The 21589-nt window shown below is 34.5% G+C and overlaps 1 protein-coding gene across 1 annotated transcript in view; it reads left to right on the top strand.

The window, feature by feature from the left end:
* Positions 1-6: 6 nt before the first annotated feature.
* The window catches only part of LOC123237138 (activity dependent neuroprotector homeobox), a 30875-nt gene continuing 9292 nt past the window's right edge, over positions 7-21589 (top strand). Inside the window, exons 1-2 of the mRNA XM_044663830.1 lie at positions 7-157; positions 20774-20886. Of these exons, the coding sequence (XP_044519765.1) occupies positions 20779-20886 (108 nt within the window). The 5' untranslated portion in view covers positions 7-157; positions 20774-20778. The remainder of the gene's footprint in view (positions 158-20773; positions 20887-21589) is intronic.

The raw sequence follows: 21589 nt of genomic DNA, 5'->3' as shown, positions 1-21589 counted from the left end.
GACCCCGGGCGAGCTCGCGCCCTCCACCCTGCTGCTGCTGCCGCCGCCGCTGCTGCTGCTGCTGTGCCGCCGCCTCCTGCCCCTGGAGCCTCCCGCCGCTGGGATCCCACTCCCTGTTACCACGCCGGCTCTGTGCAGCCTTACGAACCAAATCAAGGTAAGTGATTCTTCGACTTTTTTTCCTTTATCTTTCTCGAAGCATGGAATAATGCACCGATTGGTTTGCACTTTGAGCTGCATGAACTCCTTCCCTCCTCTTCCCTCTCCCCCGCTCCCCGCCCCCCCACACTCCCCACACCCACCCCCCGCTACACGAGGAGAGATGGATACATCCTTTCTCCTTCCCGTGCAGCTTCTTTCGTGTAACCTCCATAAGATGCAGGCTCCGTTGCAATCTCTTCTCCAGTGCAATCATCACTGCAGATTCTCCAGAGTTTGCAAGAGGCGCCCCTAATGCATCCCAGTCCTGCAAAGCTTCGAAGGCGTGAAATAGCTCCTCTGCAGACTTAACATCGCTTTGTTGTTTAAATTTAACCCCCTCCCCCTCATGCTAGTCCTCAGTATGCTTAAGCTGCTTGAATGGTTTGATCATCCTCTCGTTATAACGGTGTGTACCTAACTACCGGCTTTCTTCTTGGGGGTCTTGACATCATATGTAGCTACTTACATACCCACTCTCCCCATGAAAAAAAACTCCCCAGCATTTTAGATCCCTGAGGTGTCTTTGGAGGACCCAATTGTCAGCAGCAGCAAGACATATGGATGTGGGCTTGGTTTTAAATTTTTTTTTTTTTTTTTAACAAAATTACTGAGCGGACTTCATTCTCTTGCCAAATCACACCGTACTCAGCTTTTGGGGGTAGGAGGGGAGAGGTTGGATATGTGCGAAGTGGGGGAGCACCAAGGCGGATTAGCATGGCATGAACAGAAGTATTTGCTTTCTGAATGCATTCCTCCTTAGCATGCTAGTTCCTCTCCCTCCCCTTCAGTACGGAGAGCGATAGCATCTCCCTGTTTAAAAATGCCGGCTTGTTTGGTAAACACTGCTTATTGTCGCAAAGTTGGGGTTTGAACACGCTAATAAGATGACAGAAAATGGCAAGCCAGAGAGCAGAAATTGCTAAAATTTAATGAATGGAGAGTAGTAGCCTTACCGCCCTCTTCTTCACCCCTCCTTCCCTCTTCCATTCCCTTCCTTCCTCTCCTTCCCCTCCCACCCCCCCACCTGGATGTCTGTCTGCTGGAAAAGGCGCGATCGCTTCTGCTCTTCCTGCGCCCAGGATCTGGCTTCTGGGCCAGACCCTGTACTCCTGTTTCCCTTATAGTCCCACCTCCTCCTCTCCCAGAACCATACACCTTGATGGACTTGCTGCATCCACTTACTCCACGGGCATTTTTTACTCTAACTTCTTGTCTCAGACAAAGCCAATAATTTCATTGTTTTTGTTTTGTTTTGTTTTTTTAAGAGTCAAAGCTGCTTTCTGGATTTGTCATTTTAATGCTGCTCCCTCACTACCATTTGTGATGTTTTGGATGCATGTGTAGTGATTTTTTTAAGAAAAGGGGTGGTGGTAGGAAGTGCACCACAGAAGCCTGATCCAGTTTTTGTTTGGTTGTGTTTTGTTTTGTTTTTTTAATTAAATCTGTATTGTTGCTTCTGGTTTATGGCCATGAAGAAAATGCCAGCCCCCACCCAAAATGCACCGCAGCCAAGTCGGCTAAAGGAGATGAGTGTTGGAGTCAGTAGGGGGCGCATTCTCTGCACTGGGTAAGGCTGCAGAGGGGGGGAAGGGCCCCAGATGTACAACCAGGATCTACTTCACAGCGCCTTCTACAGACCATGGGAAAATGGGTCTAACTCACTTAGTTACACTCTTGTGAACTGACATCAGTAGAAATGAGGATTAGTAAATAAAGCACAATAGTTAAAGATATGTTCATCTTTTGGTTCTTTGGAGGGGTTTTGTTGGTAACAATGTTCAGTCACTAGTACCTGTACCTTACCTCTATAATAGCTTCATGTTACATGCCTGAGATACACATTTTTAACTTTGTATTTTTAGTCCCTCTCCAAATTGTAGACTTCAAAGTTGACCAGATATCTGTTTTTAAAAGGTCAACAAAGTGAAGCAAGTAAGAAAGATTGAAGCTAAAAGGGTTTGTGTCACTCCTAGTTTACCTGAAGGACTTATAAGTAAGCTGCTGTCTGAAATAAAGTAGCCTTTTCCCTCAAAGCAATATGGGTGTCATTTTAGCGAAGAAACTGATTATGGAAAGTGCTAACCATTAACTTCAGTATCAATGTAGCTTGAGAAATGAATTTCCTTCCCTGGTTTTGACTCTTGTGATTGTCAGTAAATGACTAAACTACAATAATACAATAATACTAATAAGAGGAAGATACCAATTTTGTAGGTGCGAAGTGTTGAGTGAGAAGTCTAGTCCTCATCTTTACACCATGATGTATCAAACTTGTACTTAGCTAATGGGTGGCCTGAAGGTAATGCTTCCTGCTACTGCTACTACTTTGGAGATACAGATTCAGTTTCTAGTCTCTTATGCATTAGACCATGTTGTGAATTCTTGTAGTGTTTTTTTTTTAAGGTTGGGAACTAACAGCTAGAATTCTAGGCAAAAATGTCTTCCACTTTCTTCCCCTGTTTATTACTGAAAATAGCCTCAGTTGCTAAAATTTCCTATCAGCCAAGTCACATTCCTCAAGGAGCCAGTTAAAGCTGGTTCCAAAGGGGTACTTCTGGAAACTAGCAATAACTTGTGGATTTCAAGTTAGCATTTTTTAATAACTGATTAAGCATGTGTGCTACTCCTTCTAGTCTATGGATAATATAGAAAGCTTCAGAACATTTAACTGTTGTTTTCAGTCAATTTAAATGTTGCTAGACCAGCTTTTAAAAATTTTTTACCAGTGAATTTAAAATGAACTTCTTATCAGACTCCAAGAAATTTCACAAAGCTTTCTTGCTACAAAATATTGCCATTGGTTATTGATTCATTCTAACAGGTAAAGTTTTAATGTTGTGAGTATTTTTTGGATACACCAAGAGAAATTTAGGTTAGGAGAGTGATGGGTTTTTCTAATGATACATAGTAAGTTATCTCTTAAAGTTATTAATATTAAACAATTGTTATCATGTAACATTGGAGGGTGAGAAGGAAGAAGCAGCATGAGATATTCAGCTTTAATGTTATGTCCAAAGAATAGTGATGTTTACTATCGTGTTTGTTCTTTTAACTACTTGAACTGTGTCAAGTGGTTTAACTTGAATCTCCATTACAACTTAGTATTTGGGGGAAAGTTATATTGAGAACTGCTTAAATTTGAAAACAACTTCAAAGACTAAAATGTTGGTTAAGGAGTGGGAAGGTACTTTTGTTTGCCAAAAAAAAATGGTAAAGTGTAAACCAATATCTAGTAATGAAAGGCATTCTCTCAGGAACTTTTGCTTAGCTCTTGGAAAGCATCTATTCTTCAGTATATGCAGTATATGTGTGTATATCTCTTAGCTTTATATGTATCTCCTACTTTTAAATACCCATGTATGTGCAGGTACATGTCATTTCCCATGGTTAGCTATATTGGGAGAGCAAAAAAGGGAGAATGGATATCTTTTACTTACTGGGAGTTGTTACTTTGAACCTAGATTTTATACTCTGATAGAGTTGTACAATGACTGCAGGATTGGACTGCATATCTACTGAACTCAAACCATGCCTTGAAGGTTTGGGTTCTTGTTTGTTTGGTTTTTTTTTAATATTGGAAAGATAATGTATGATTTACCTTTTTCTCCTTAAAATATGTTGGGGGAGAAGAGTGTGATTAATTTGGGTTTTTGAACTAATTAGGATAAAAATAAGATTTTCTTCATGTTTTACATCTTAGTATTGGTTATAGGTAACTAACAGAGGATTTTAACACATTTCCTAACAGAATTGGTTGGTAAATGAACCCTGATTTATTTCAAATTAGTACTATTGTACTTGTCATGAAAAAATACAGCCCTAAAATTTTGAAATTGACAAGAAAACATAGTTGATAACTAGAGTAGAGATATATAAGGAAGGTTGTATCTTAAGTTACTGGTTTCCTTTTAGCTACACAGGATGGAATGACTTAAAAATCTTAAATGGTTATTAAAATTAAATAACCATTATTTCTGAAATGCAAAGAAATAATTGAGCAGTATGGGGTTAAGCTTAAGGAAATGCACATATTGGCAACAAATTTAATTGTAAAAATTTCATTTTTAGTAGGGAAAGTGGCAGCTGGTTTGGTTGGTATAAAGAAGGAAGTGGTAATAAATATTTGGGTGGGAGAGGAAACAAAAGGAGACTTCAGGTGCTTTAATGCATTGTTTTAGGAGAATCTATAGACAAAAAATTATAGGAGTTGAAACAGGCTTTTGGCATATTGTTATGTTTATCAATCAAATCACTTAATACTTTTTTGCATAGTTTAATAGAGCTCTGCACTGGGGAAAAAATTTATCCAAGCATTAGAACTCTAGTTTAGAATTAAGTTTAACTGCAGAAATGAACAACTTGAGCTTTAATTCTGAACATTATTCAAAATATTAATTATAAAGAAAGTTCAAAAAATGAAAGTGATTGTTTAAAATTTTGTGAATTTTATTAGAATTAGTATCCAATTTGTGGTTTGTCCAGAGATTCCAAGGACACAATTGTGCAATGAACTGTCAGTCTAGACTTTAAAAGGATTTTCTGTTCAAAGGAACATCATAAAGTATATTATAGATTTCATTAGGAAAGTTAACTTTAGTAAGGATGTAGCTTTTGTTTACTTGCCCAAAGGGCATGTATATTAAGACAGCCTTGGTCCAGAAAAAGGATTAATTTGGTTACAGTTGTATTCACAAAGTTCCTTTTTTTAACGTATATTGTTATGAATTTTCAGTCATGTCTGTCTGACTTCATAATCCTGGTATTTGGGGTTTTCTGACCATACTGGATATTGGAGTGATTTGCCATTTCCATCTCCAGCTCATTTTACAGATGAGGAAACTGAGGCCAATGGAGTTACATGACTTGTCCAGGGTGACACAACTAGAAGTGTCTGAGGCCAGATTTGAACTCAGAAAAGTGTTATTCACTACAGGCCTAGCATTCTAGCCACTTTACCACCTAACTCTCCATGTAAGTCATATTACTATCACATAAACTTATAGTTTCATGGTGGGATAGGGAGCGTGGTAGATATGCCATGATTTATGGTGCTAAGTCTGGAACAAATGTCATATTTGCTATAGTGAGTCACTGTCGGTTATACCATATGTGTTGTCAAATTGTAAACCCAGGATTTAAAATCAATTTGACTAAAAACTTCATGTTAATAGGTTAAGCTGATACTTTAAATATAGATAGGTATTTCCTTTGTACTCCTCTTTGCTCCATCATTTCTTCATTCTACAAGATAAGCATTTCAAGAAATTTTCTTCTTTGGTTTATCCTTTAAATGATATGCGTTTGTTTGTTTTTTAAATTTCCTCAATTCTTATTTAACTCCATGAGGATCCTTTGAATCTATTAATTGACAAATAGAGTGATGAGATTGTTTATACTCCCTGCATCTGTCCCCTGGTCTGGTTATGCCATGTCTTCCTTCAACATGACTTTAATGAGTCAACCTGGGTAGTTTTTGAGATTCTATTATACTGGGAAGAAAACCTCTTTTTAAAAATATGTGATTAGATAAAAGGTTTTTTAAAAATTATTATTTTTAGTCAAAGCTTTTAATATTGAAGACACTTTAATTTGTCCTTATCTCTTCTAGGCTGTTGGGAGAAATTCTCTTAGTATCATTACTACTTGGCTTGGTTCAAAGCAGTAAAAGAAATCTGTGTCATTCCTGGAGTCTTTCAGGGACTTAAGCATTATTCCAAAAGTTAAGAATTGGAAAAGGCAGGAAGTATTCAGCTGAGTGTGAGGAAAAGATACTCTTTTTGTTTAGGGAATCTGGGTTCAAATTATGGCTATTTAGTACAGTTATTATATGACCTTGGGCAAGTAACACCAGGCAGTTTCCTCTTCCTTGAAATGAGAGATTTAGATTCAATTATTTCTGTGGTTTCCAGCTCCCATTTTCTGGTGCTGTATTTGAACGTAGACACTCTGAGTTTAGTACCTGGGATTGAAAAAGGAAAAATATGAATGAATAGAATAAGATGTAAGGAAATTTAAGATTATACATACATATAAATATTATTTTAATATTTTTTGCATGTTTTTTATCTTGTTGATAAAAAAACATTACTAATGCTTCTCAAAAATGCCTATATAGTTGTTTTGAGCCACTCATTCGAACATGGCTAATGAGGTTTATTTGATGTTTTTAATAAGACAAAGCACTATTTATAAAGGCCCTCTTGCTGACCCTCATATAATTATACAAAAATAAGGTCGCTTTTTCTAAGTTCTTTTATAAACTACATATATTCTCCTAAAGATTTCATTGTTTTACAAGTACAGAAAATGAGGCATAGCAAAGTTCCTTGAACTGTGCTATACAAAGCTATTCCCAAGTTTCTGCTTAAATTATAATTCTTTATGGTGCTCTCATGAATTTTTTGACTAACGAAGCCTTTGATGAATACTTCATAACAGTGATTCTTTGCACTTGTGTGTCATTATTTTATCCATGGATCTTCAGTTGCTGTTTCACGTAGCAAGGGTAATTGTACTCAGGATGTCTAAGTACTAGGCCAGTTAAACAGCCCCAAAACATCAAAAATCGACCCTTGAGGAAAGGAAAGGAAAACTAGAACTCAGTAGTCCAAGTCTTAGAGAAATAGTTGCCCAGAAAAGTCATAAAAATTAGAATGATTCCTGGACTAGTGTATTTGTGTTAATTTTTTAAAGCTAGAATAATATGGGAGAAGTGGTGAATAAGAGAAATTTCATTGAGTTCGATATACTTTAGTTTCTTTTACTAAGTGATCCTCTCTAGATCTTTAAAATTACCTTTAGGAACTATGTTTAAATCATTTTGGAAATAGTGTTTGGATTTTCAGCAGAAAAAGAAAAGAAGAAAGTGTGAATTTATGGCCCAGGTATCTGCCCCGAGTATTTTCCCCAGAAGTTTATCTGGTAGTTCTCAATTCCATTCCTGCAGTTTTATTTTGTATTAACTTTTTTTTTTCCTCCTTGGAAGGTTCCAAAAAAAAGCTAAAACCCATCTTAAAAAGCTGGACCTTCAAAAATGAAGCTGATTTGGGTTGCTGAATGTTATCAAACCTCACTTCTTACTCCTAGTCTATTTCACATAGCTCACTTCTCAAAGCATTCATCGTTGTATAGGAGAATGGGGAGAAAGTATATTAAGTTGGCAAGCTGTTGGCATTGTATTCTCATCCAGTGAAAATAGGACAAAAGTGTTCCTAAAAACTGAATTTTGCCAGTTTGAGGTAGGGGCAAAGTATGTTGAAGGAAGAGAATCCTTGAAAATGATGGAGTTGCTCCATTGACTTTAGACAGTGAATTTGCTAGATCAATTCTGTTCTTTATAAAAATGGGACTTTTGTGTAGGGGAGAGTGGGGGTTGAGCACCTCGGATAGCATAACTTGCTTATAGAAATGTTAAAAGGAAATAACTTCTGGCTAATTTATAATGAAGATATCTTAGAAAAACTGGAGAAAGTTGTTTAAATTAATTTTTGAGTAAAGAAGTATATTATTCCATCCCTTAAAACCATTCAGGTAGAGTCATGCTTATTTTCAGAAATAATACAAATGTGTATAACTTAATTTTTTCCCATGGATCTTAAGAATTATCTCATTCTCATTTTGAAATCTTCTAGATTATGTGTAGAAAGCTTTGCCAAGTGCCATATTCTTTACTGTCTACACAGTAGGGTAAAATGCTGATGGGTGTTATCTATGGAACACCATTCCCTTGCCCAGGGTATAGTGATTTCCCTAAGAGTTGATCTGTCAGTAATTAAGAATTCCACTGATTCAAAATAAAGTAAATGAAGAAATCATCACTTTGTTCATAATTTCAACTATTCATTACTATATTTGTAGCTTGCTAAGATTAATTGGATACTAATTTCTGAAATTTCTGAAAATCTTTGTGGCCAAGACAGCCAACTAAATAAAAAATTATTGATAGTTTGCAGTCGTCAGCAACAGCAGTTACATTTAAATCCAAGTGGCACCTTAAAAAGTTAGGGTAGCCCATGTTACTTAAAATTGATGCAGTTCAGTTGGAGTTTCTTGGATGTAAAATTGAAATGGCACCTCAAAAAAAATCTAGACACTCCCTCTTGTTTTACACTTGAGGAAACTGAAGCCTAAAGTTTCTTGACAAGGTTCACACAAAAGATAAGGAAAGGAGCAAGGTTCCAAATCCAGTGCTCTCGCCACTCTGTAAGCCTGCCTCTACACTACAAATATCCCAAATGTTTTTTACATTGACAAAGCACAGCACCATACTAAACCTTGTAGTAGACCATTGAGAAATTTGAAACTGTGGTTGTGCTAACTGTATCTTGGATAGATTATGTGTGTGTTTAAAGTATTGGTGTATAAAAACACTATATTCTGTGTCTATATGCATGTATGTATGCTTACACAGTATGCCCTGTAGATAGAGTTGTTGCTGTGACAACCAGGACTTTCCTGCCTTTCAGGAATGGCAACATTGCAGTATAATTGTATCAAACGTGTAGTTTTCAGGCTTTTGGGGAGGTAATTCACTACTGGGAAATAATTCGTCGCTTTTATAGTGATTGTACCAATAACTGTCTTTTATGTAGAAGAAAATAAGCCTGAATAAAATTATCCTACCTCTTTGCAAGTTTGAGTTAAGTTTATTGTTTTCTAAACAGGAATTGTATAGAAGTCAAAACTAATGTTGGACATTAACTCTAACAATATTATTGATAGGTTTGATAAAATGACAGTTACAGGCTTGAGCTTTGTATCTATCCTGGTTCTTTGCATTTCTACTATTGTTAACCTCAGTTCAGATTTTTATCTCTTCTTAGATTATAGCTACCTCCTTACAAGTCTCCCTTCCTTCAGATTCTTTCTCCTTTTAATGTAACCATCCTACATACAGCCTCTAAATTAATCTTCCTGAAATATTATTATTACTGTGTTGCTTCCCTTGTACCAAAAAACTTCCAATGTTGTTGCTTTCTGAATCAAGTCCAAACATCCTAGCATTCAAGGCCCTCACAATCAGACTTCACCTACTTTTCCAGTTTTATCTCTCATGGTTGCTCTACAAAAGATTATTTATGTAATCATTTATTGAAGATATTTGTGTTATCATTCCTTGATGATGAGGACTTTGTATCCCACAACACTGTATCATGTATAACTGGATATTTTCCCTGCAGCATTAGAACCATACTAAATAGACATTCCAACAGTTGTAGAATGAATGAATGATTCTAAGATACTTTTCTCCATTTGAAAAAGGAAGGTAGTAGCCTTAGATGGTGACAACTTGTTAAGATTATATGTATCTTTAAAGCTACTCAGCAACCAGGACCTGTATGACATCTATTTGTTTACCCTTCTCCCCCCACATAATACAAGCTATTAATAGTGTTTAATCCCAGAAAAGTGACTTTAATTTTCTTTACCTGGTTTCTGTGGTGATTGTTGTTGGCATTTTAAAAATACCCGTTTGGTATGTTAAGTACCATTTGAAAACAGTCATTAAATCGTGTCAAGTTCAAAATAGAAAAAGATCCCTGCAGGTTGCATGTTGAGTTAGAAAACCACAAATTAACATTATGTATGTTCTATTGTATTTTAAATAAGTTTTTATTAGTGACTTCTGTTTCTTAAATCAGCATTAATCTCCAAGTATGTTGTATTGTGTTTTTATTTTGTTAAACATTTCCCAATTACATTTTGATCTGGATCTTGCCTCACCTGCAAATTTGATAACAGATTTAGATAAAAATTTTAGTTGAAAACAAAAAACCTTAAAATATTCTACAGTCTGTTAGCTTGCTGATCACTGACAAGCTTCATGTGTGTTATATGTATTTGCAGTTTTGTTTCTTTATAACTGCCTCCTTTGCCAATAATTTCAGGTGACTAAAAAAAATCAGTTCTTTTAATTGGCCTAATAATGTAAATATAACTTGGAATGATGTAAGCTAGATATAAATGCTCATTTACTGTTAGAATGCCAGTTCACAGATTTCATTCATTATACTTAGACTTGCGTTGATTGTTTTATCTGATGTAAAATGATAAGATTGTGAAAAATGGGGAGGAGGGGTATTAATCGTACCTTTGATGCTATAGGAAATTTTTCTATAACTTTATATAAACTACAAAGTGTTTAAAAGCTAGAACATCTACACATATTATGCATAATTTTGATTTTATTATTATCTTTTCTGGTTAAACCGATTAAAAAATTAGCTATTTAAACCCAGAAGAAACTTAGAGATCATCTCTCATTTTACAGATAAAGATGCTGAGGTTTAGGAACTTTGGCAAGGTCACACAAGTTGTTGTAGAGTTGATTTCTATTTGGTTACAGGTTGGACTACATATGTACCTTCCTGCTCTGTAATAATATGAAATTCAGGTTCTTGTGTCTTGGCTTATGTTTGAAAACCCTCCAAAATAACATTAAAAATTAATCAAAACATCATTTTGAGTAATAATTTTGATAGTATCTCATATGAATTTTACTGAACTTTCTCAGTATTATAAAAGATGTTTCCAATATTTATTACCTTGAAATTATCACTTTTTCTTACCCCTCTTCCTTTGTAGTTTTGCCCTTGTGTAAATATAAAGCTGTACATAAAAGTTCAGTTTTCAGATATAGAGCTAGAAATCTTAGTAAGCATCTGTCCAAAATCCCTCATCTTGACAATAAAGAAAAGCAAATAAAGAGAAGCAAAATGATTTGCCTATGATCACACAGAGTTGCTTGTTTCACTTACTACTAGGATTTGAACCCATGTCTTGTGATTCCAGTCCAGCCCATTTTCTGTTGTTTCATTATTGCTTCTCTATTAAAATACATAAATATACTTTTAATAAAGATTGATTAAAGGACCTTGATTTTCCCTGTCATTATCCATTGTTCCCTTTTCTTTTTACAGGATTTCAGCTTGGCCCTATCCTTACTATCAAGGAAGCTATGCTAAGCACTTTTGGAAGTTCCTTACAATTTTCATGCCACCGGGGTACCATTAATACACTGAAGCAGTTGCTTACTTAATAGTAATTCTAATGGTCTGGAAAACTTAAAGTAACTCAAAGTGGCTCGTTTACATTAGTGGGAGTGGTTCTTTTACCTGTAAAATCTGGCTTTGTATTTTGTATTTAAAGGAATGCTAAAAAAAGAAAAAAGTCAGCTTATGATAGAGAGATGTTAGTGACAGGGGTTCAGTTATTTACACCAATTTGTGTTCCTGTTATCAAATTACAGGTGCCTGAAATTATTACCCTTTGTTATTGCGTGGCTCAAAATGTATCGGTTTATGGTATCATAGAAGTACGTTTTGCTTCTGAGATAGAAATTAGATTCAGAAATTCTTAGTCCCATGTGTTAATCTTACTTGGACTTTGGTGTTCCTGTTACTTATCCCAGTAGTGTACTTTTATTCAGTTGCCAAATATAAAAGTAAAAATAACTCATAATGTTCGGGAAATTTTTACAACTTAAATCCTGAATTATGACTAATTTTTTAAAGAGTAAAACATTCATACATGCTGTACTTCCAAATATAAAGAACTCCTTGGAATTGGATTAAGTAGTAGAACTCTCTAAATGTGGTTTTTAGTGCCTTCATTTTGTTGATTTGTCATTGAGCACTTAATTTTTTTAAAAATATCCTAGATAGTTGTGATTTGTTTTCCTTCTCACTTATTTTGATTAAAACGTGAAATGTCACAGTATTTGTATTGTGGCTTATAGAAAGACCCACAATTTATCTGAGTAAACTTATGAGTGTTTGCACTGTCTTTCTTAAAGGAATGCCATAGTTCAAAATTCTAAGACCAAATTGTATAGACCTCTTCAAAATTTTAGACCAGTGAGCTGACAGTTTCTTTGATTAAAAGCTTGGTGTCAAATACCTTTTTTTTCCCTCAAGAAGGTTCTTTTTAAAGTACTACAGAGGGGGCACCTAAGTGGTTCAGTGGATAGAATGCGGGGCCTGGAAATAGGAGGTCCTAAGTTCACATCTGGCCTTAGATACTTTCTAGTTGTGTGACCCTGACCACTTAGTCCAAATTGCCTAGCCCTTAACTACTCTTCTGCCTTGCAACAGATATCAGTTCTAAGACAAATGGTAATGGTTTGAAAATAAAGTGCTACAGAGAATCAGGAAATGAAAAGAGCCCAAGAGTTCAGTAAGCCTTTAGTTATAGTAAGTCACCAATTACTCAAAGTTAGAATTCTTTTGGAAAGTTGTTGGAATTACCATTTGAACTGAATAATAATGCAATTTCTATTAAAGTAATTTGAGGTAGGCTAACATCAGGAAAATTATCCAGGAACCCAGAAATTTCTGTTTGGATGCATCATTTAATATTAGCACCGTATTTGAAAGAATACTTGTACAATTGCCAGAGCCAAATGAAAGTCTCCATTTGAAACAGTAACCATTATGTGTGTCACTTTGGTTTTATAGTTCTAATAATCATACCAATCTGGGGATACAAGAATATAAACCATATACAAAATCAATAACAAATAAGCTCCATCAAATACATATTGGTGTCAGCAAAGGCATTAATTCTTAAAATCCAAAGTTCTCAAAGCTGAGTTATTTTAATTATTTTGCTTCCCTACTATGTCCTGGATGGGATCTTCAGACAAGAGAATATTACCTATCATGTCTTTGTTCATGCACCATGATAGATGAGAGAACTTAATTTGACAAGAAAGGACAATATAAAGAACACTGACTTGGAATTTAGAGATCTGAGTTAGATAGTAATTCTACCATTATTGTTCATACTTCATTTTCAAAGAGAAACCAGTGATAATAGGCGATGTCTTGACTTGCTCACGAATTGCTCTGTTTGAGCAGAGGTGCTAGTCCTACCTGAATATCCCATATGATCTAGCTCTACCAGTAATTGGATACCCACATGAGTCTTGTAACTACAGGTTGATTTGCTATTAATTTCCAACTAAATCTGATTGTAGTAAAATTACAAGAAAAATCATCATGACCTTGTTGATCAGAGGAGGGATATGACAGATGAGTACTGTGCGCATTTTAGCTAAAAGTCATTCTGCTTTTGCCCAGCATAATTTTGATTTACATCTTTTTAATATTTTAATATCTAAGCTTAATAAAGAATTTAACAATTGACATTTTACTTGGAATAGAGAATTAATTTTTTTCCTTTGAAACTAGGGAAAGTTTTATATTTGGAAGTTTTGTTAAATTTTTTGGATTGTTAAAATGATCAAATTGGGAGAACACTTAAGTTTATTCTAAGAGTACTAACCACCATATGGAAGAAAATGCCAAAAATTGATTTATTTAATCTTTGTATCATTCCTTTTCTGTGTTTGTTAGATTAGGTATTAATATCTTTGGTATGATAGTAATGGTATAAATAACCTTAAATTGTACTTATAAAATGTAGAGTTTTATCTTTTATTTCAGTTGTGATTGATGTGTAGCCATAGATATATGCCATCTTTGGGTTTAAATAAGGTCTTTTTTTGAGTGTTTCAAACTTAGTTCTAAGCAACCTTGTGTGTGTTCCCGTATTATTAATACTCTTTATCAACTCCAATAAAAGCTTTACTTTTTTAGCAGTTTACTGCTATTTCCTTAATAACTTTTCAGCATCACTGTCTTGGGACTGTCAAAAATAATGGAAGAGGCAAAGGTGAGAATATGGAGTGGAATGGAAAATATAGCCCTTGTTTCAATTAAAAGTTTATGGCATTTGAGAAATCAGCTGCCCAAGGATATTGGACAATGAAAAGCTGGCGTGCATAGGTATACGTTTTGATAGAGCAGAAATTATTAATTGATTATTAAGAATAATTATTAATTGGTTCCCAGTTTAGATGTAGTATCTTGCTAAAACTATCCATCAAGTTATTAGCATATAGGTTAAATATGTTTTTATGTTTTTGAATCCACAAACTTTTAAAAATAGATTTTAATTATTATTGACACTAAAATCCTTTGAACAAGATGAATTCACAACCTGAGAAGCTTAGCAGAGAATATCAGACATACAGATCAAATCAATTCCTGGGAAAGAAAGAAAAAGAAAGAGCAGAATGTTAGTTATTACAGGGTAGAGTTGTGTTGTTTTTTTTCTTTCATTTCTCCAGTACCTAGCACAGTGCCTTGCACACATAGTGTGGACCCTTTAAATATTGGTTGAATCGAATCAAATTGAAGTTGTTCTTAAAAATGTGAGCCTTGTCTTAAAAATTGTAAGGAGTTTTATAAATGAGTTAATATAGATAAAGTATTAATTATATTGCCATAGGACAGCTAGGAAGAGAACTGAAATAATATTAATAATAATTAACATTTATTTAACCTTTATGTTTTGCATGTTGTTTTACTATTGTTAACTTATTTGATCCTCACAATAATCCTGTGAAATAAAACATTATATTCTGAGGATATTTTCTCTTTTTTAATGAGTTTTGATCACTAAGGAATCTTACATGTTTTCACCAAGATAATGGAAAACCTACAAACAAAATTTTACAGTTGTATGTTAATGAAGTACTTTACTAAAATTTTAATCCTGTTCATAAGTCTTGTTTCTAAAATGCCTTGACTTCCAGGAAAATTGAAAATATAACAGCCTTCAGCTTGGGATATCATTGTAATTTGTAACAAGTTCCAAAATCTGATAGTTACCCCAAAAGATAGTTTTATCCAGAGAGAATTTTAGTAAACCCCTTTCAGAGTCATTATCTTGAAAGTGGTGTCATTCCTTTCAGCTTCCTCTAGAACTGTCAATCCATAGAAATATTCTCCTAATGATCCCTGTTCTGGTACTATGGGAAATTGTGGAGTTTTAGGTTCTTCAGACACAGGGTTGAACTGGTGGGATTTCCTTGTTTTCCTTCTTTTCCTTCTTTCTGCTTTCTCCTTTATGACAAAAAAATAAATAAAATTAAGATGAAAGGTTAACTATAGTTTCCATTAGTTTAATTAATTGATCCTTCTTTTTGCCATTAACACCAAAAATACAGCCTCTTTTTTAGGAGCAAGGCAACTAGTTTGTAGAGTAGAAATTGTTCAACCCAGAAGATGGTAGTACCATTTATCACCATTAATTATTTCCCTATAGATAGTCATCTATTGATCTACTAATTATACAAAGTTAGGATATAGCTTTATTCTGATTATGTGAATCTTTTATGAACCTCCTAGAGAAATACAGTATGTGTATGTATACAAAATATCAAAACTAAAAATAAAAAAAGCTATATTACAAAATGCCACCTTCAGTCTACAATCTAAACAGGTTTGATCCCTTTCTGAAATTTTCCTTTGAATGAGGTTCTTGATCCCTTTTTCAGATGCAAGTAAAGATCTTTAACTTTATTTGTATGGAGGGGGCTTCAGTGTTCAGTAAAAACTAGAAAGGAAGATAATAGCCTTTTTTTTTCCACTAAAGCAATCATAGTACTATATATTCTGCAGTTCGTCACAGCTTTTAAAGCACTTTTCTTCACCACCACTTCAGTAGATAGAATTTTTATTCTCCCCATTTTACAATTAAGAAAAACAGTTAGAAATGAGGCTACTTGCCCAAGATCCTAAAATATTTGATTTCTCTTTTTCATCCATTCCAAAAAATGAGGAAGGTGGGATGATACAGGGAGAGGTAGTGGTCATAATCCATCTGCTTTTCTGAAGAAAAACTACAAATAAGCAAAAGAACCTAATTCTGTTCAGAGACTTTAAAATCTTTCATTGAGATACTGATTTGGCATAGTTTGCTTGAGGGTGTGTAAGATTTTCCTTTCCTTTTCCAAGCCAAAATAGCCATTCGCCTAGTTGTGATTAGTGTTGCTAGAATGACAGCTGCACATAACTGACTTCCTTTCTGGACTGTTACGAGATCAGGACAATTGGCAAAGTTATTGGTGCTTATTAAATGATTATAATTAGACTTGAGAGTTAATGTGTTACCTTAAGTAAAGTTTGCGCCTTGTTGCTGTTGTATTCTTCCTTATTTCTAGATGAGGATTAAGCAATAGCTTTCAGAGAAAAGAATGGCTAGACCTTCTACTTCGTAAAGATCAAAACATTCCATTTCTGAAAGTAATTTATATACTGGATGACAGATGAAAAATTCTTACACTGCATAAGTGGGTACCTAGTATTCCCAACCTTTGTCAGCATCATTGGGTCAGTGCTTAGAAATTTCATTTGTATTTGTAGGATTTTTAGGTCATCTTTGTTTTAGTGGAAAGCTACAGATAGTAATGATAAAAATCTGGCATTTCTTTCTCAGAAAATTCATGTGCTAGGTTTACAAGTAAATAGTTGGCCAGCCTCATCAAGACTGATTTTTAATTTTAGCCCTTAACAGTAGATATGATCATAGTCTATAAAACTTGATAGAGAGGAGACAGGATTAGTTCTTAATCATAAATTTCACATCAAATCAGAATCTGTTAATTTTGAACAATAATAATCTTCTAGTTCAGTGATGGGCAAACTACAGCCCATGGGCCAGATTGTGGTGAGGGGGGCCTGAAATGTTCTATCTGGCTGTGCAACATTATTCCTAATCTGACAAATACAATGAGTAGGATACAATACAATGAAACTTCAAAAGAGTTGCCTTAGAAACAGACTGACAGATGAGCATTTCCTTTCCTTTGGCCCCCTCTTTAAGAAGTTTGGCCATTATGGTTCTAGTTCATGAGATGCTCCTATTTTTGAAAAGGTTAAATGTATTTAAAAGTAAATAAACCAGCCTGGTCATACTGGCTGGAGAGCCAAGTTCCTTTATAATGAATTTGGTCTTAGCTTTAGGATGTTTAATTTTATTATTTGTGGGGATCAGTTAGTCTAAGGGCGCAGAAAGTTTTTGAAGTTTGATTGATTGAAAGAGTTCCATTCTCAGTGTTTCTGTAGACTACTGTAGCTGAGTAGGCCAAATGAAGTCATGAAGGACAAACAAGACTTCACTCTATGCTTGAGTATATTACTTAAACTTTGTGTATATTCCCCCCTCACTTTTATTAGTGAAATTTATTAGTGAAATAAATTGAATGACTACCAAATTAAAACATCAAGTCTTTCCCAATGTACAGCTTCTTCAAAAGAAGTCCAGAGCTATATCCCTATGCTTGTTTTGTCTCTAGCTCTCATAAATTTCTGTCTTCTTCATTCATATAATAGAGTAGGAACTCAGTGTAAGCAGGGTTGTGATAAGGAATATTGTTGTACTACTTTTTACAAACACATTTGAATGCTAGAAAAATTCATCTCTTTCTGGTATCAAAGTATTTACTTTGTAATAGTTCATGTTGCTGTGAGACCTTAAAAAAGTTCTCTGGTGGAGAGTAATACATGGAGTATATTTTTAAACCTTGTCTGGAGTACACAAACGCCTTATTCCTTTGTGTTCAGGAGCAAAAGTAAGCTCTCAAACACCCTCTTAGGATTCTCTGCAAGACTTTTGCAAACGTTTAAATATCATGTCTTCACTTGGTCATAGGATTTTAGAGTTCTAAGGGACCAGAGGAGATCATCTCTTCTAAACCGATTGTTTTACAGATGAGCAAACTGAAGCCCAGAAAGGTTAAGTGTCTTTGTTCAAACCTGTCTTCTGAAAGCAAACCTAAAGATGCTTCACTTCTATCAATTTACCTTGGAAAGAAGTCACTTGGGTGTGGGACTGCATTGGTGGGGAATGTATAGAGTAGGTAGAATGGGCTATTACATGTCTTAAAGAGAAGTACATTCCACTTTTACTATCTTTAAGATCTTAACTATTTTCTAAATCCTTGGTTTCATGAGTGTGGATATTGCAAATCTCCTTGCCTTGGTTAAATAGGTTGTTTTGAGATCAGGAATCAGTCTCCAAGTGGGCTCCTTTCTGGTGGTCTCTTCACAGTTAGCTACATGATTCTCAGAAGCCATAGGGAAAACCAAGTCCATCCTAAAGTTATTTAAGGCCAGAGTTAGCAAAGCACCAGCATATAATATTAAAGAAACGAAGGTAATTTCCACTGCATAAATAGGACCTAAATAGAAGGTCTCTTGAAGTCTTCCTTTAAGTTACAGATAACCCATGTGGCTGAGGGTACTTAGCTTGATGATTAATCTACTGTGTTGGGCTAGAGAAACATTGATTAGAAACTTTTTATTATCTCTCCTTAGACAAATTTTTGACCAAATTGATTACTTAATTGTGTTAATTTTTCACTGATTTGCATACTATGGGTTGCCAGCTCCCAATCTCTGCTCAAAAAAAATACTAGTATTGACAAAAAGAGCTAAACTCTGCCTCTTCCTTCCACTCCTGCCCTGTTTTAGTTGAATACTCTTTTGTGTTCATTAACACTTAGGAAACTACCTAATTAACAGTCAAATACAGTAGATAAACACAATAATTCCATCATTTGACCATCTTGTCAGTAAACTAAGTGACATGAGTCTAAGGTAATATAATTTTTTAACTTTACCAGAGTGGGAGCTAGAAAGAAAGATAACCAATAAGTTAGAAATACAAGGCCTGTAAATTATGGAATTACTAGTAATTAGCTTTTGCCTATCTGTCCTTTTTTTTTTTTTCACCAAAAAAATCAAAATTATCATAGGAAGAGGACGTAAATTATAGAGTTAAGAGAGGCAATGGAAACATTAGGGATCTGTTTTTGAAGACTATAGACTTTTAACGTAGGTTGTTTCTAAGTAATAAGTTGTATTTTTTTTTGTTTTTTTTCTGCTGAACTTCATACTAAGACATGACATTCTTATTCTTCCTTCTTTGCATCACCTTGAAAATATACAAATTTTTTGTGACCAGTAGCCCAAATCCTAAAAGACCTTGCTCAATTTTTCAGAATTTTGAGTTGATCAATTAAACACCAGACAGTGATTAGTATGGAGAGCTTTAAAATATGTTTAAAAGAACTAAGTAGACACTTGGGATTCTTAGTATTTTTCACAGATAAAAGTATATGAGCTAGTTTATAAAAGCTTCCTTGAATATTACCCCTAGGTGGTTAGTTTTAGTTACTAATTCCTGGAGAGCTATATATGGATTGAGAATTTTTATTCTTTCTCCATGAAACAAAATCAGTAGTGCTAGTCCTTCTTGAGCAAATTTCAGCTTCTGAGGTGAATTGAAATTTACATTGGAAAGCCCCATATCCTGGTGAGTTGATTTGTCTGGAAATTTTTTGAGATGAACCTAGAAAAAAGACATAGCCATTCTTTTTTCCCCTTGTATTTCAGCGATGCCCTATGATTATTAAGGAATATTCTCTCCAATTAGCCTGTTATACTTTCATGTTTCCTAGGAGTGTCCCATAAGCAGATCTCTCTGACTGCCAAGAGTGCCAAAAAGTGCCAGGACTAGTTTATATGAACTAATAAAGAAATTAAGCCAAGAAAATTTTTTTGATGACCTGGGTTAATTTTTTTCAAAAGTTTAACAAATTAGTTAAAATGTACCTTTATACTTACTGTTGGCTCTGAAATCACATATAGTGACTACAAAAATATTTGTTTGCAAGACTTAGTTTACATTGTTCATTATATGGTTTAGCTTAGTTTTATTTTTTTGACATGGTCAAAAGAACACTGAATTAGAATCAAAGGACCTAATCTTGGCTCTGATACTTAACACATATATGACCTTGGGCAAGTCTTTTTAACTGGCTTGGTCTTCCTAGTCCTCATTTAAAGAGTTTAAACCAAATGATGTCTTAAATCCTCCTAAAGTATTAAATTCAGTGATTTTTGATTGGACCTCATCAGGCATTTTAAATTCAGATGCTTTGAGTCACATTTCTGAAACTCCTTATTTAAAACACATTTTATAAAGTTTAAGTTTGAAAGAATACTTTTTAGGGAGGCTCCTTTCCTTCGCATTTGAAATCAATCTGCTCAAGTGCCAGGCTCTCTTTATTTTAGTATTATCTCCTCTCTTCTATTCCCCACTTTTTAAAGACAAAGCACTTTCTTCAGTGTTGCATATCTTCCGAAGTTGATCTATCCTGGGGTAATACACAAGCATACAGTGAACTTCTTAGACAGCAAAGAACTAATTTCCATTGTGGCTGCCACTGTCTAGTAAATAAGAATTATACACAAGCATACAGTGAACTTCTTAGACAGCAAAGAACTAATTTCCATTGTGGCTGCCACTGTCTAGTAAATAAGAATTAGGCCTAAGATTGTGCCATCCCTCAAAGAATAATCTCTTAGGTCTTCTGGTTTTTTCCTTTGAAATTGTTGGAGTTGGGGTTTTGTTTGTTTGTTTGGGGAATCAACAGGCATATAGTCAAGACAGTTCAAATATGTCTACTTTACTCCACAAATTTTCTTTTTCCCATGGTGTTTAGACACTTTAAACTGTAATGAAACTCTGATAAATTAGAAGGGTTGGGAGATACTTGTTCTAACTGCCTATTCAAAACAAACTAAATGGAAAAGTAAACCTACCTGCCTTTTTGCCAAGTTATACATAGTATTCATGGTTCCAGCACCAGGCATAAGGTACAGGAAGTAATGAAAATTGTATGTATTTTGACTAACCTTTAAAAAATTTTTCCCAATAGAAACTATGTTCCAACTTCCTGTCAACAACCTTGGCAGTTTAAGAAAAGCCCGGAAAACTGTGAAAAAAATACTTAGTGACATTGGTTTGGAATACTGTAAAGAACATATAGAAGTAAGTATTGCATATTGAGCCACCTTTTGTTTTCAAATATAAATGGTTGGAACAGTAATTTTTGGCCGCTGTTAGGGCATTTAATTTTTTATTATTGTTGATATCTTTTTTTAAAAATAAATAAAAGTTATTTCCCAATATAAACTCTCTCCCACCCCCATGGAACCTTTCTTTGTAATAAAGAAAAACAGGTAAGTAAAACTAACTGCAGAAACATCTGATAATATAGGTTCCATGTAGTCTTCCTGCTCTATAAGAAGAATGTACTTCATTTTCTGTTCTTTCAAACCAAGATTATTTACTGCAGTTAAGTATAGTGCTGCACAGTTTTTTAAATTTATGCTGTGTAATCATATATTGCTCTCTCAGTTCTGCAGAGGAAAGAAAACACCACTTCACAAGTCATCTTTGTTTTTCTGGCTTCTTCATTCATTTTTTATGGCAAATAAACTAAGATACCACAGTTTTTTCAACCATTTCCCAATTGATAAGCGTTCACTTTGTTTCCAGTTTTTTTGCTGTCAAGAAGAGTTCTGTGTATATTTTGATATATGTGGGATCTTTTTGACATTGACATCCTTAAGATAAAAGGGCAGTTCATTTTTATAAATGTTTTATAATACTTTTAGAAATATTACTATCAGGGGCAGCTGGGTAGTTTAGTGGATTGAGAGCCAGACCTAGAGATGGGAGGTCCTAGGTT

This window comes from Gracilinanus agilis, chromosome 2 (genome assembly GCF_016433145.1).
Source record: "Gracilinanus agilis isolate LMUSP501 chromosome 2, AgileGrace, whole genome shotgun sequence".
Classification (NCBI taxonomy): domain Eukaryota; kingdom Metazoa; phylum Chordata; class Mammalia; order Didelphimorphia; family Didelphidae; genus Gracilinanus; species Gracilinanus agilis.
This window is presented reverse-complemented; position numbering and strand designations above follow the sequence as displayed.